Genomic DNA, 15,088 nt, shown 5'->3' with positions numbered 1-15,088 from the left:
TCGATTGTGCAGTCGAGAATATAAGTCTAGGAGACATTGAAATAGATAACGAGTTTGTAGAAATGAATTTGATCAGTTGACCTTTAAGGAAAATAGCTGTTTCTTAGATGAGACAGCGAAAATTTCAATTGATCATGATATAGCTGTACAATCAGAAGAAACTATAATTCAGATTATCACACTAACTATACTAAACAACATCTTAGTCAACTTTACTCTCTTTCGGTTTTAATTTCTACACCTACTGATAATTGTACCCTTTTTACACCCAATAGAGAACCATTAAAAATTTTTAGTAACATATATCCAAGTGAAGAAAATGTTTGATAAATCAAAGAGGGAAACAAACATAATTAGAGAAACAAAAGAAGAATCGTAAAAAGCAAGACCAAGAGACAAAGGAATAAATCTGTGAAATGAAAATAAAGGTAGAAAGAAAAAAAACTTGGAAATGAATAACAATGAGACACACCTAAAAACGCAAAATAAAGAAGATATTGATAAGGATGGAGCTTCGAAAGTACAATCAAATATTGAATATATTAACACAGATGAAATTAAAAAACTGTCAGAAGTTTGTTATTGAGTCTAATAATATAAACAATAATTATGTTATTCAAATCAAATATTAGTTTATGAAATGGAAAGTTGTGGAAATGATGACCTAGAAAGAAAAGACGAGGTCCTTAAAAGACCACATTAAGACCAATGTTCCACAGATGGTACAAGGGGATTATTCTTATAGTTAAAGTTAGGAAATCTAAAATATTTTAAAAATAAATACTACAACCCTCAGTTCTGTACAATTGTCACTGCAATTTATCTATTCACCTTCTTTGTATGATTTTTTCTAATTTTCAAACAAGCCTTAAACGCTTCCGATTTGAGTTAACAGTTAATTGTGCACTCTAATTAATATTTGAGTAACATTTGAGGAAAATTTAACGTTTATGTGACTTTTCGCCCCTATAAGTTCTCAAACGTGTATTTAAAGTACTTTTATTCGGAAAAATCTTTGAACAAATTTCATATTCAAATGGCTTCTCTCCTGTGTGGATTTCCATATGTTTTTCTTATTGATTCCATATTTAAATAGCTTGTTTCCTGTGTGTATTTGAGAATATATCTTATAACTTTTCCATTCGAATAGTTTCACATTTAAATGATTTCTCTCCAATGTAGATGTATGAATGTATGTTTAAAACACTTTTTTCAACAAAAAATTATGAACAAATGGTTTATGCCTGTATGGATTCGCATATATACACGTAGAGTGTTTTATTGTGGAAAAAACTTTCAACACATTTCACATTTGAATGGCTTCTCGTTAGTGTGGTATGAATTCTTGGTAACGTTAAGATCTTCATCTGAAAATGCTGACTGTCATCAATATTAGAATAACACATCTGTATTTGTAGTAACATTATAAATTTCTTCGTCTCTACTTCATGTTAAATTATTTTCATCTTCCACATTATCAATTTCTTCCTTTAGTTCATGTTCTTCTATTTTAATTTCTTCTTTCACATTGCTAATTTCTATGATTTCATTCAACTCTTCTTCTAATTCATGTTTAACTATTCCAACGTCATATTTTACATCAACAATTTCCTTACAATCTTTTAACTCTTCTTTCAATTCATGTTCATCTATTCCAATTTGTTTTTTCACATTACTAATTTCAATGAGCTCACTCACCTCTTTTTTTAAATCATTTTTAACTTTATCTTTCGTGTTATCAAGTTCCTTGAACCCCTTTAGCTTTTCTTTTACATCACCAATTTTCTCGCAGGTTTTCAGTTCTTTTTTCAATCCATGTTCAATTATTTCTAGTTTATATTTCAACTTATCAATTTTTATGAACTCAGGCAGCTCCTCTTTAAATTCAAGTCCAACTATTTCAATTTCATCATTTACATCTACATTATGATCAATGGAAATGATACCAAAAAGATCCATTTCTATTATTTCTTCACCTGAAAAAAGGTTGGATGTTAATTATGAGATTATTGTATAAATGAAAAATATTCATTAACACAACCATTTTTTCGTTTAAAGGGGTTCAGAAAACACATATGACATATAAAATTCACAAGTGTTGACAAAGAAGGGAGGTAAGCCTCACCTAACCCCAGAGTCAAAAAATATAATAATGTTCTATAAAAAAAATCAAATAATTAGTAGTAAATAGTAATTTTTTTGTAAAGCTACAGATAGCACTATCTGAAGGGTCAAAACAACACCATTTAAAAACATTTTCATTCCTCCAAACCCTCTGGAGGTCTGTGAACTTATGCCATGACCCCCCAACCCCGGAGCAAAATTCTGGGGACTCCACTAAGTGTCATCACACACTATCGAACCCGTTGTGCTACCTCACTGCTATATAGTATGAACGGTAACGTCCATTTTCTAAAAATCTTTCCTGAAAGTGCTATACTTTTACTACTGTATAATATACTTACTTGTACTTGGTGAGTCAATCACATATCCAATTATTGGTTCAGGCAGTTTTTTTTCACTACTCTTAATAAGCTTCAATTTTTTTCTTTTAGTTGCAATGGGTCTAGTACTAGTACTCTTTCTTTTGTCGGGTTTACATTCATATTTTATAGGCAAAGCCCCTGGTTTCATTTTTATCCTGGATACTGAACCCATTAAATGGTACTCTATATAGTTTTCCATGTCATTCGGCAACTGTAATATTATGACATAAATTACTTTATATGAAACGAATAGAAAAAGAATAGATATTTTACATATTCGTTAAAAGTTAAAAAAACAATTTATACTTACATCAAAATGATCTTCACAAATATAAATTGAAGTTGAAGTCGATAAGGACTCTGGATCTCTTCCAGCTCGTTTTATCCACTGTTTTCGTTCCTTTATTGCTCTAGGTACATGAATAAATAGTTTTCCAGGTGTTTTCGAGGAAGTATTAGAACACTGAGGCACTATACACCACTTATAAGTTTTAAAAGACATTTTATAACACAAAATCAAATTAACACTAAATAATACTGACAACCATTTACAAACTTTACTATGTACTAACGTCAGTACACCGCCATATTGGTGATAAGCGTTTTAGCGGGAAGTTTGAATCGAAAATTTGATATTAATATAAAGAATTATTATTCATTCAAATAATTAGTTATAATATCAGTTTTGTATCAGCTTAAATAGTGAATATGAAAGTTTTGGACATTTTTGACGAACCAAAGAGAAATCAATTATCAAGGTCTTTTTATAGATTTATCTTACAACAGGAAATTACACTAGTGCAAAATGCAAAGCTTCCTGTGATTGTTCTAAGGTTTTAGGTTTTACAAGTAAAATGTATTGTACTGTTAGTTGCGCAACATACTATATTAATATATTTATATTTTCCAAAAGTCATTAAAGGTTCATCATATAAAAATAGTCACATAATCTTGGCAAGAAAGCTGATAATGAATACTAGATTAGATAATAATTTTTATATTTATTTTTTCTTCATATTCCAGGAATGTGAGTTTGAAATTTATATTTTTCTAATTCAGTAACAAAGCAGATTAAGTAAATTTATTTAATCTGTAAAATCGTCCATAACTGAATAGTAAAGTGGGTGTCACTTGCCTCAGTTGTTTATTCATGTTTAAATCGGTCATATTTATGAAGAACTATTAAGTCACACTTTGTTCATGCCTTTGTCACTTGCAATAAATTTGAACATTTCATCACTTATAATCCGACAACCTAATTTTCCTATAGAATGCTGAACTTAGTTGATGGAAATAATGGTAATAAGTATTAACAAAAATATGAAATATTGTCAATAATGTCCGTAGATTATTATTTTATGAATTATTACTCCGAATATTATTGGTTAAGTAATAATAATAAAATTTATATAAATCCCAATATTTAAACATTATTAAACATCCACATTGCATTCATACAATTCGCTATATAATTAAATAAAATGATTTGATAAGAATAATAACTGATTGCTTTGTCACCACATAAATGTATAATATAAAAATTACCCCTTGTACTTGAAGTTTTTTTATTTAATCCTTTCAATCATTATGAATGTTCTATACACAAGTTTTTATAGGTTAGAGATACGTTATTCTTTTTTTAGACTGTGTACTGAAGATAACCCAACCACTTTTAGTATAACACTTAAGTATTACATATATGCTGTTAATTAACTTTACAGATTAAAGGATATGCTGATTATACTAACATGCTAATACTCAAAAAATTCGTCCGGATTTTGGAAATTGTCGTTTCACCATCGTCGATCTCACTTAAATTTTCAGTAGAAGCTTCGAATTTCAAACATGATCTATATATTTTTGTATGTTAATTCTTCCATAATACCGATAAGCTATTTTAATGCTGAAATGACGAAAAGTAATCTATCATAGTTGCCGAATAGTCTTATAATTTAATATATAGTACCTGTCCATTCTTCTTTTTTACTCTAAGGATTTAACCTCTAATTCCTATTTTAAAATTAGTTATATCAGAAAAGTTGAAGTTTTTGAGTTCATTTTTGCTTTATATGTATAACTAATAACAAAAATTATTAATAAAATGCTGTTGAAGAATATTTTGGAACTTATCTATTGGTAAATTTACAATTTCACATAGATAATAAGCTATTTCATAATGGATTTTGTTCAAAATCATTTTCATATTATAAATATATAATTTAAATAAACATTTGAAAATCCATACAGACGAGAAGCCATTTCAATGCGAAATTTGCTCAAAATCATTTGAAGTTGAAAGTTGTTTGAAAGAACATTTTCAAATTGATTCAGACCAGAAGCCATTTAATTGTGGAATTTGTTTGAAAGCTTTTTCAGGCAAAAATAATTTAAAAGAACATTTGAAAATCCACACAGGTGAGAAGTCTTTTGAATGCGGAGTTTGCTTAAAATTTAACATTTAATACAATAAAAATAGAATAGTCCTAAATGTTTAACAAGCTATTTATTTTTTCTCGGGGTAGAGTAAAGGGAGTTATTTTACTGTTTTACTAAATTTTATAATATTGAATAAGATTCAATTTTTATTTGCAGATTTTTTTTTAGGTTTAATGGCAGATTGTTAAATAGTTCTAGAGTCTAATATTTCTAGCATTTTTGACCAATATTATTTTTTATTATTATTGTATTTACGCTATTGTCAATGGTTTCTCTTGTGACAGCAATATTATCATAATTCATTAATTTTCAACTTTTAATTTTAATTTTCCTTATATAAAAATGTTTTTTTATAATTTGATTCCACAATAGGCTATTAATTAATTATGTGCCGTTAGTTTTATTTTGTCTTCAAGTGAACTAACTAACAAATCTTGGTCACTTCAATTTCTCTTTTCCTGTATAATAGTAATAGTACCTTGTTTTCGCTAGTTGTGTAGGTTCTAAATTTTTATGTCACTTTAAACAAATAGGAGGTTTGTTAGTCAAAATTAGCTAAGACATAGAATCCCACAAATAACTTGATGATCAGTACTAATTTTGTTACTACACTTGTTTTTGCATTGACAAAATCCTACCTGTCAAATACTCATCATTTTCCAATTTTTCCTGGAAAAAACTTGGCATCGTAAAATACATAATCCCCCACTAAGTACCCTGGAGGAGAATGGGAAGCTGTAGCAGTATCCACTGATGATGTTTCAGCAGTCTCGTTTGATGTGGATGTTTCTGATAAAGAATCAGAGTCTGCCAGAACTTTTAAGCCCAGGTTTTTTGGGATGTGGTAATACTTTAGCCTTACTGTGTTTGTTCGTTTGCACTATATAAGGACCTGTCTAACAGCTGCATTCTGCGTGTGGGTGAAATAATATCAGGATCACTCCATTACCTTTAGCTAACTTAAAAATGTTTCGTTGTATCAACTGGAAGGATTAGCGCCACCAATAGTTCGTGGCGGCGCTCAAGCATAAAATCTTTAAAGTTGACGCGTGAAAAAATCAGCATTTGTGGTATAAATCCAATCCCATCTTTCGCGGCTACATAATGGTAATATTTGTTCCTTTTTCTGCACTTGTCATGTTCCAATCTGTTTGGAACCCTTTGTAGATATGATATTTGGAGTAACATGGTAGATAATCCCGTTACATCACAACTCCAAAGAAGGTAAAGGCAACGTTGGTTCGATTAAATGCAGTAGATCCCGCTAAGCTGATAGCTTCTAGTTTGCGTAGGTATAAATCATTTTTATACTGTTCTCTGAAAAGACGCAACCAAAAACCAAAATTCTGCTGCCATTTTTTCCCGATCCCATTGCGTAGGATACTTTTTTAAACCGTATTGTAAAGTTGCCGCCTCTTGTATATATTCCACAAGCATATTTTCTTCTTCCCGATTGAAAATTTTCTTTGTGCTGCAGTTTTCATGTACAAGGTTGTAGTCTTCATTACCTTTATGGCCAAAGGTATACTGTATAATGTTAGTCTTCTTTTCTTTATCAATTTTATCGCCCTTCTTAGTTTTTCCGGGTCAGGTCGATACCTTTTAATTCCTGTTTTGCTTCTGGGCATATTTTATTGTGAAACTATCTCCCAACAACAATAATTTTGATATATTTTATGAATTAAAAGACGCAAGATTACATTTTGTAATGCCTCGGGCTCCTATTATATGCTGTATGCAGCGTACGACGTTCCGATCGACGTCTGCACGCCAGGCACAGCGTCAACGGTCAATACATTTCATACGCGAACGACGACGTCTCGTTCACAATTGTAGTCGACAAGGCAACGATTATTAATAAAGAGGACGTTTCCAGATTTTATTAAAGAAACACTTAAAAGGCAACAAAATCAGATTTATTGAATATTTTCGTGTCAATCAATTCAAACACATCAAAAAGGCATCCTAAGCCGATATCACCTGAAGAAGTTGGCACTAAGGTAAGAGAATAACTGTGTAATAGCATATAGTCAAATTAAAAATCAAATATTAAATTATTTTGTTGTCCTTCAGTTGAAATGATCGGGCGTGGAGTTACTGCTGAAGATAGTTTTATCTCTGTATCCGATATTAACTGACAAACTTTCGCTCTGATGATGGCTTGTTCACGAGGCGGAAAATTTTCCACCACGTCAGCCATTGATTCAAAAAACTTTTTGATTGCCGACTGAGGTCGAACTTGCGATTGTTTCTGTGTATTGTGAACTAGTGCCTCCAACAAATTTAGTCTCTGACTTTCTCTTTTATCTATTGTTTCTTGTAATTTACTCGGCTTCCGTTTCTTGGATATTGTCGGACCTCGAGACGGAGTATCAGTGTCACCGATGTTTCCAAATGAAGTATCTCTGCTTTCGACATGTACCTCGCATTCAGAATCCGAGCCAGTATTGACCTCTGTATTAGGCGTATTATTGCATTCAGAATCAACGCCCTTATTACCGGTATTTGTCTGTGAATCGTTTACAGTATATCCTGTAGCTTTACTTCGTCGTCTCCCAGGAGCATTTGACAGAAAGGACATTAACTTCATATATTCCCAAGTATTATTTAATTTCGCTGAACCTGTGCCGCTGCTTTCTTTAGTTTTTTTATTGTACTGGTCACGAAGACTTTTCCACCTCTTCTTACATTCTGAAACTGAGAAGGATACTCATTAAAACATATTTCAATTTATTTTTCGGATACCTTGTCTGACTGTAAATTTTTATGCGCGGACATTGGTTCCTATCGAATATTTGCCAAATCCACAATGGAACTTTCCATTTCCATCAATCATATTATATATTTTTACCGCAATTTATTGTAGGCGATGGTGGATTCAAGTTAACGCCACGTCTTATAAAATTCTATCATTTGTTTAGAGTCAAGAAGATACAGCGAAAAGACAATTTATCTACAGACTGAGCAGAGCTAAATGAGGTACCATCGATAGCCTAATATTGGCGATATGTTGTTTACATAATATGTGGACAGAAAATAGTCGTACATTTAGTAAAAACTGCAGCGACAACGACATATTAATACCATGTGAAAATTTTCTACCTCTCGGACGAGCAGGGAGCACAGAAATTACGTCAGCAGTAAATACTCGCAATGAACTTAAGTCATATACGAGGAGGTAGTAACTTAAAAGTAACCGGAATAGCCTTGCCAAGGGTGGAGGTTTTGTAGTACTGATTTCTGCCGCAACTCGTCGCCAGTTCAGTGCCGCGCTGGCCGTTGACCTGCCACATCACTAGTGACCGTTCTTGTTAGTGAAACTTTGTTTTCTACTCGGTAAAAACGCCGATTAAACTGTTTTAACGTTGAAAACTGCTTACAAAGATGATGCTATGGGGAAAACTCGAGTGTATGAGTGGTTTTCTCGATTTAAAAATGGCGACATGTCGATTGATGACAAACCTCGCTCTGGACGTCCATCAACTGCCCGAATCGTTGAAAATGTTGAAAGAATTCGAGAGCTTGTGCGCACAGACAATTGATCAACTGTCTGAAATCAGTGGAATATCTTGGAGCTCGGTTCAGCAAACAGGTGACTGGTTCTTCTCATCTGCACACTCAACAATCACTGTTCACCAATTTTTGGTTAAAAATAACTTGGTTCCACTACCCCTTATTCGCCTGACCTGGCTCCGTGCGACTTTTTCTTGTTTCTACGCATGAAAAGGGGCATGAAAGGACGACGATTTGAAACATTGAAGACATCAAGAAAAGAACGAGACAAAAGCTTGCAGCCATCTCTAAAGATAAGTTCAAACAATGTTTCGAACAGTGGAAGCACCCCCTCGTATATGCTCCTAACCTAACATAACTAAATTAATAAAGAAACAAAGACTTACCAGGCAATCCGACTATTTCGCTAATTTTTTCCCAACATTTGTGTTTATAAATATTATTTTTATATTCCTTGTCACTTTTATTGTATAATGCACAATAACATTGGACTGATTCAATCAATAATTCGTCTTTTTCTTTATCGAATTTCGACATTTTGTGCTGACGACATTTACGACGTTTACGCTGCAATGGTTCGAAATAACTAGAGAGGCGGCGTAGAGCGTTCGAACGGCGACTACGGTGTCCACACGCCAACGTCAGCGTGTGAAAAATAACACAACGGTACATTTCTATAGTGAGCATCGTGACGCGGCGTACGGCGTGACGCTGTACGTGACCGACGGCGTTTATAGGAGACCATAGCCTAAAATACGTTGTACCTCGAACCTTTTATCATATTGTACATTGGACACATTCGAGGTACATCGTATTTATTATGTTCTAGGTACAATAACACGTCGAGGAGTCAAATAAATAATCATAAAAAGTTTGAGGTTATAAGTATATAGATTGAAAATTCACAAAACAAAGGCTAAGTAACTACTAATTAATGTTAATAGCAAATTCAATACTCGTTTCATAGAATTTCTAGTTTTTGACATTATGGAGATCGTCCTCCTCATATTTTGGTATCATCTCACAGTGTTTTTATTATTCCAAGTCATTTGCAAATGCAAAAATGATTGTAAAGAAATTACCAATATGAAGGTTAGGTTAGGTTAGGAAAATTTGTATGAACTGGATTTTAAAGAGCAATTTCATCTTATTATATAATATTTTATTGAAAATAAAGAAAAATCATCTAGAATCTTCATCAATGTCGATATCGGAATCTAATTTTCACTCTCAGATTCATCGTCACTTGTCTCATTTGAGAGTTGGGGAAGTTTTTTACTATTATGAAGGTCACAAGTTTTACAAGCTGAGGAACACAGCAGCTGCCGTGCCGACCCCCCGTCCCCGCCGAATTCCATACCAACCATCGGGCTCATTGTATTTAAGAAATCGAAAAAATTGAAACACTGGTCGTATTTTCAACAAATTGAAATTGATAAACAAAAAGTTTTTGCTCGAAGGAATTCACCCAACTATAGTCTATTTCAGAAATGTGTAGAGTAATAAAATGGGGAATTCCGTCCAGTTCGGCTCAATTTAGGTGTAGGTCTTGAAATAGTATTGTTTGTAATATTAAAATTTCAAGTAATTGCGTAAGAGAATTGGGAAAAGTATTTTTTCGAAATATTGTGTAGGGATTACTTAGGTAGTAGATTATATAGTTACGTTTTGCGTTTAACAGGTACCGTTTAACCATCTATTAGTGCCTAATTTCAACCCTATTTCAAATTCGGATTTCCTTTTTACGAGTATCCTACCGGCACGCCTTTCGCACACTATTTTCAGTGTTTGTGAATGGATAATCGCAGTACTTTCCCATATACATATCGATTCAGCTCGTCGTGAAGGATCCTGTACATTTTTCTATTAAATATTATTAATAATATCAAATTTTCAATATTCTATTCCATATGTTGAACGAGCGGGATGCAATAATTCATTCTAGAATTTTTTCCGAGAAAATTAAAGCTTTTATAAAAAAAGTTAAAGTGACCTTTTTTATCGAGAAAAACTCAACCTACAACATAGTATTTTTTAATTTCTTCTATCTTCATCACATACTGAAATAATGAGAAAAGTTGAAAATCAAAATTATTCTCGAAATGTTTTTTGATTTTGAGAAATGGATAGACCTCTCAAGCTTTTCTATATCAATTAGCCTACTTTAAAGAACTCGTTAAAAAATTTTCACCCTTTTTACTTGTTGTTGCCAGCAACTGGGTTACATGTTGGTAAATGAAATCGTTTCCTTCATATTTTGATTTGAAGACAGCAACTCATTGTTGTCTAGAATATTAAGGTACACTTTAAAGTTGAACTTCGCACCAATTTTCCCGATAATAATACTCATCCAAGTCTAAACATTTACTGACAATTTGCAACTTATTAATTCTGTCAACTCTCAATTAATCAATGCAACATCTTGTGCGTCATTTGAAATATTCCTTCCTCCAGACCCAACCTTTCGGTGCATGGTCCCGTCTTGTTCCCATCCCTTCTCCACTCCGGCTACGGTACTCACATTAAGACAAAGATGAGTGGCCACTTTTCTAATAGACCAGCCATATTTCAATTTGGCAGCTTTCTGAATTTCACACTTTTACTTCAACTGAACTAAAATTAATTTTTGAATTATCTGTCACTGACAATGACAATAGGTAGAAGCTCTCATTGAAGCAACACATTTGAATGGATTTTCTCCTTCATACTACACAAATCTGTATAGAAACAATTTGCCTGTGGAAAAGTTTTCAAACACTTGTCACATTTTGCTTTTCTCCTGAATGACTACGTGAATGTCTCTTCAAACCACTTTTCTGTGAAAAACTTTTGAAACATATGTCACATTTGAATGGCTTTTCTCCTATGTGTTTACTCATATGTATATTTAGATAACTTTTATATGGAAATGATTTCATACAAAGCTCACATTTGAATGGCTTTTTCCCTGTGTGTTTAGGCATATGTATATTCAAATTACTTTTATAAGAAAAAGTTTTCATACAAATATCACATTTGAATGGTTTTTCACCGATGTGTTTACCCATATGTATATCTAAATAACTTTTATATGGAAATGATTTAAATGATTTTTTACCAATATGATTTTGTAAATGTGTATTCAAATTGTTTTTCTGTGTAAAAGTTTTCACACAAAGGTCACATTTGAATGGCTTTGACCTTGTGTAAGTATATGATTGTTTATTTGAATAACTTCCACCTACTGATAATTTTGAATCTTCATTTACATGTTTATTTGACTTATCAGTAATATCCAACTGATTTTTCATGTCTTGCAACTCCATTTTCAATTTATGTTCAACTACTTCAACCTCATCTTTTACATCAACATTTTTCATCATGCGATTTTTAATTTTATGGTGAATTTTAACCCTACAAAATTTGTTTTGTTTGAAATGATTCATTGTTGAGTGACGTGTCAATTCCACTTGTTTCGTGTATAATTTCCCACAATATACACATATCATTAACCCCATAGCATTCGGTTGAATATATTTCCCATTTCTTATTGACCCTGCAACTATTAAACAAAAATTTTTAGAAAATTTGTCATTTATACTTTTGTAGATATATGCATATTTATTGGTAATAACAGTGGCATGAAAAAGTAAAATAAAATTTGAAATGAATATGATGAACAGAAGGAATATGAAAAACTTCATACCTAGAAGGGATATAATAACAAGAAAAGCAGTTAAATAACTGAGAATCAGACTTCTATTACATAAGCACTTCAAAAATATCTACAGAAATGGACTGGATATAGCATTTTGGTGCCCCTAGGCCTAATAATTTCTAAAGCCCCCCTTAGTCTGGTTAAAGTTATATTACTGAAAAAAAATTGTAATAGGCTTCTATGTTAATAACTTAAATACTACTTCAAGATGCAATTGTATGAAAATTAGTGGAATTTACTTAGTTCTGGGCTTAACAAAAGGCAATCTCAAAACACTCTTAACAATTTTATGTATTATATCAAACTCAATTGTGTCGTATCTTTCCAGGAGTGCTTGACCTTCCTTAACATCAATATACATAATTTTTTCACCGTAGGCAATACGTGGATCCACCACAACATATCATACACCAAATAAGTTAAAACATATGAGTTACTTGGGATGAACCCTCACCAAAGTAGATTTTTTGCACATTAAAATCAAGGCAATTTGTCTTTTTGGTGCTCATTGTATTTGATATTTGACACCTGTCTACAGTATTCTTACTTAAAGCTAAAAACAATTTGCAAAATTATTAAGACTTGGTCATTTTTAAAAGCATAATAAGCATATGATTAATCTCAGTAATAAACAAAAAGCAAAGAACATCATTTGATAAAGACTATAATCTATCTTTTAAAAATTTACATCTTGAGACTGTCTTTACTTGTTTCGTCTCTAAAATTTTGTCATTTCAAAAATTTATTCATTTGTGTTAAGGATTCAGAGAGATAGAACATGTATTACTTGTATTTATTACAGATTATCACAATTCCTATCTATAAGTTGAGACGTAATCAATAGAATCAATAACTTTGAAATTTAACAGAAATTAAATAAATTTTCTACCACAGCTTGAATAACCAAGTTAAAAGGTTCGATTATATTGATAATCTTTCTAGATGTTGGCATTCAATGGATAATGTAAAATCAACTATTATAGCATTGATGAACAAATGTTTCCCACATTATTTTCATTTCTAGGAAAATATGAATATTCATTTATATTTGAATTGTATGGAGTCAAATGAAAATTTCAACTCATACTATTAAGATATATTAAACATCTTCCTGGTCATTATTAAAAAGAAAGACAAAAGTCCAACCAAATTAAAAGTATGTTTATTACTGTTAAACATACTTATATAGGTATAGAGCACTAAAGCAGCCATAAATCAGTTCAACTCACCTTTGGATTTAGTTCGCTTTCCAACTTTTAAATATGCCAGTTTTATCTTAGTCGTATCAGGGATGTTTCTTTTTGTTTTATTAATTACATCCAAGTTCTTATCAAATATTTTAGTTGTATAAAAGTCATCGTTGATTTCTTTTTTGATTGAATAAATTCCATTTATCTGTACATTTATATTTTCAATTTTTAGCGGAGATGTTTCTCCAATTACCTCTTGTTTTATATCGATATTCGATTGAAAATCATCGTAAACATCTACTTCTTCCTTTACATTATGGATATCCATTTCCTTTTTAATATTTTGATGATCCATTTTATTGTTAGTAACCTGTGGCTATATTTCAGTTTGATTATATGAATGTATAAGTAATAAAAATTATTATTTTAGCGACAATTACATCCACCTAATTTCATTACATGTTAATCAAAACCATAGAAAACATATTAATTCTCATTTTGTTTAAACTTCGGCCTTAAGCGGTACATAAATGAGTGCGAGCATAATTCGCTCTAGACGTTCATAAATGTCAAAGATAATTAAACTCGTTAGCAATTGTGATAACGCATACAATGATCGCGATTGTACGCACTCTTGTAGTCGAAGTTAACCAATTTTCTACTTTTTACCAGTTGATCGTCGTTTACCGTCAAAAACATAACCTCACTTTCTTAGTGTAATTTGTAGTTACAGAAAGGCCAATAGAATGTGTACGTGCCCATGAGAGTGTTTATATAACAAACAGTCAGCTGGATACAAGAAAACTAAAATTTGGCAGAATATAGGGAATAATTTAAAAATTCCATGACAAGAACTAGTAATTAACTAACTAACGTTTTCTTATTGAATTTTTTGTCTCTGCTCAATAAGTTCAAAAGTTTATCATATATATTTTATCGTATAAAAAAATCGCTTAGAGAATTATTCTTCTTCTCTTCTCTATTGGCTTTTTGTCTGATCTTAGAAGATTAGCTTATTTCAGAATTCGAAGTTAGAGTAAGTAGTGCAACAACAATTTTTGTCCAGAAATGAAGAAGAGGTTCAAGAATATTTTTAGTCATGCGTGAAATCGGAAGCAGGAAGTAGGGCTAACGTAGAACCGGACGTGATACTTCAATATATTATTGATGGAACATGTGATGAACCAGAAAACCGAATTATTTTATATGGAGCTAAGGACTATATGAGCAAATAAAATCTGCCGCGAAACCTCTTCGGAAAAAAAATGAACACAGAAATCAGATAGAGATTATAAGAATTTTTGTGAGACAAAATATAAAATCACTTTGTGCTTTAACTGCGGAGAAGATATAAATCTAATGACTATCCAAGCAGAGTAACGGATTGAAATGTTTCAACGGTTTCGGCCGAATAATCTACTGATTTGTTGATATCTCTCCGAATATTTTACCAAAAATTTCAATATTTTACACACATTTAAGAATAACCGACACTCCATCAAAGTCAAAACTTAGCAATATTCAAATCCGAATATCAGATTAAAATAATCTATAGTTTTTTCAGAATAATCGAGAATTCTCTCAGATCATTATATCAAAATTAGAGAATATATTTTATAATATGTATTTGCTTTAACTTTTTAAACAATTTTATCTCAAAATATTTGATATTATTTTTCTGTAAATGTTCCACCAAACTGGAAGTGTTTTTTAAATATATAGTGTTAAATAATTGAAAGAAATTTCTCTTTCAATTTCAATAAAAC

The 15,088-nt window shown here is 31.5% G+C and overlaps 2 protein-coding genes and 1 long non-coding RNA gene across 4 annotated transcripts; 1 reads left to right on the top strand and 2 right to left on the bottom strand.

Annotated features, from left to right (window-relative positions):
* Positions 1 to 983: 983 nt before the first annotated feature.
* On the bottom strand, positions 984 to 4,321 carry LOC130447696 (uncharacterized). Its single transcript, XM_056784657.1, has 3 exons — positions 2,797 to 4,321; positions 2,466 to 2,697; positions 984 to 1,976 (listed from the first exon to the last, which is right to left on the bottom strand). Exons 1-3 carry the CDS (start codon positions 2,986 to 2,988, stop codon positions 1,447 to 1,449), a joined length of 954 nt encoding a protein of 317 aa, XP_056640635.1. The 5' UTR covers positions 2,989 to 4,321; the 3' UTR covers positions 984 to 1,446.
* Positions 4,322 to 4,509: 188 nt separating this feature from the next.
* Positions 4,510 to 8,939, top strand: LOC130447698 (uncharacterized). Its single transcript, XR_008910276.1, has 3 exons — positions 4,510 to 4,901; positions 6,799 to 6,922; positions 7,789 to 8,939. It is a non-coding gene; the product is annotated as an uncharacterized LOC130447698 (long non-coding RNA).
* On the bottom strand, positions 6,823 to 14,363 carry LOC130447692 (uncharacterized). 2 transcript variants are annotated; one of them, XM_056784653.1, is made up of 4 exons: positions 13,362 to 14,363; positions 11,660 to 11,976; positions 8,822 to 9,002; positions 6,823 to 7,619 (listed from the first exon to the last, which is right to left on the bottom strand). In XM_056784653.1, the coding sequence occupies exons 1-4, from the start codon at positions 13,675 to 13,677 to the stop codon at positions 6,958 to 6,960; spliced, it is 1,476 nt and encodes a 491-aa protein (XP_056640631.1). In that variant the 5' UTR covers positions 13,678 to 14,363; the 3' UTR covers positions 6,823 to 6,957. The 2 variants fall into 2 exon arrangements, with proteins under 2 accessions (XP_056640631.1, XP_056640632.1); XM_056784654.1 differs by having other exon boundaries at positions 11,684 to 11,976.
* Positions 14,364 to 15,088: the final 725 nt, after the last annotated feature.

Source organism: Diorhabda sublineata, chromosome 8, assembly GCF_026230105.1.
Source record: "Diorhabda sublineata isolate icDioSubl1.1 chromosome 8, icDioSubl1.1, whole genome shotgun sequence".
Lineage (NCBI taxonomy): Eukaryota > Metazoa > Arthropoda > Insecta > Coleoptera > Chrysomelidae > Diorhabda > Diorhabda sublineata.
The sequence above is the reverse complement of the archived record's forward strand: the minus strand, read 5'-3'. Positions and strand labels throughout refer to the sequence as shown.

Bases quoted from the DNA above. Each gene is read 5' to 3' on its own strand.
- LOC130447692 (XM_056784653.1), bottom strand. From the start codon at position 13,677: ATGGATCATCAAAATATTAAAAAGGAAATGGATATCCATAATGTAAAG. The intron at 11,977-13,361 runs GTGAGTTGAACT...TTTGTTTAATAG, and splicing joins AAAGCGAACTAAATCCAAAG to TTGCAGGGTCAATAAGAAAT. The intron at 9,003-11,659 runs GTAGGTGGAAGT...GAACCATTGCAG, and splicing joins ATGAAGATTCAAAATTATCA to CGTAAACGTCGTAAATGTCG.
- LOC130447696 (XM_056784657.1), bottom strand. From the start codon at position 2,988: ATGTCTTTTAAAACTTATAAGTGGTGTATAGTGCCTCAGTGTTCTAAT. The intron at 2,698-2,796 runs GTAAGTATAAAT...ATAATATTACAG, and splicing joins TTTGTGAAGATCATTTTGAT to TTGCCGAATGACATGGAAAA. The intron at 1,977-2,465 runs GTAAGTATATTA...ACCTTTTTTCAG, and splicing joins GATTGACTCACCAAGTACAA to GTGAAGAAATAATAGAAATG.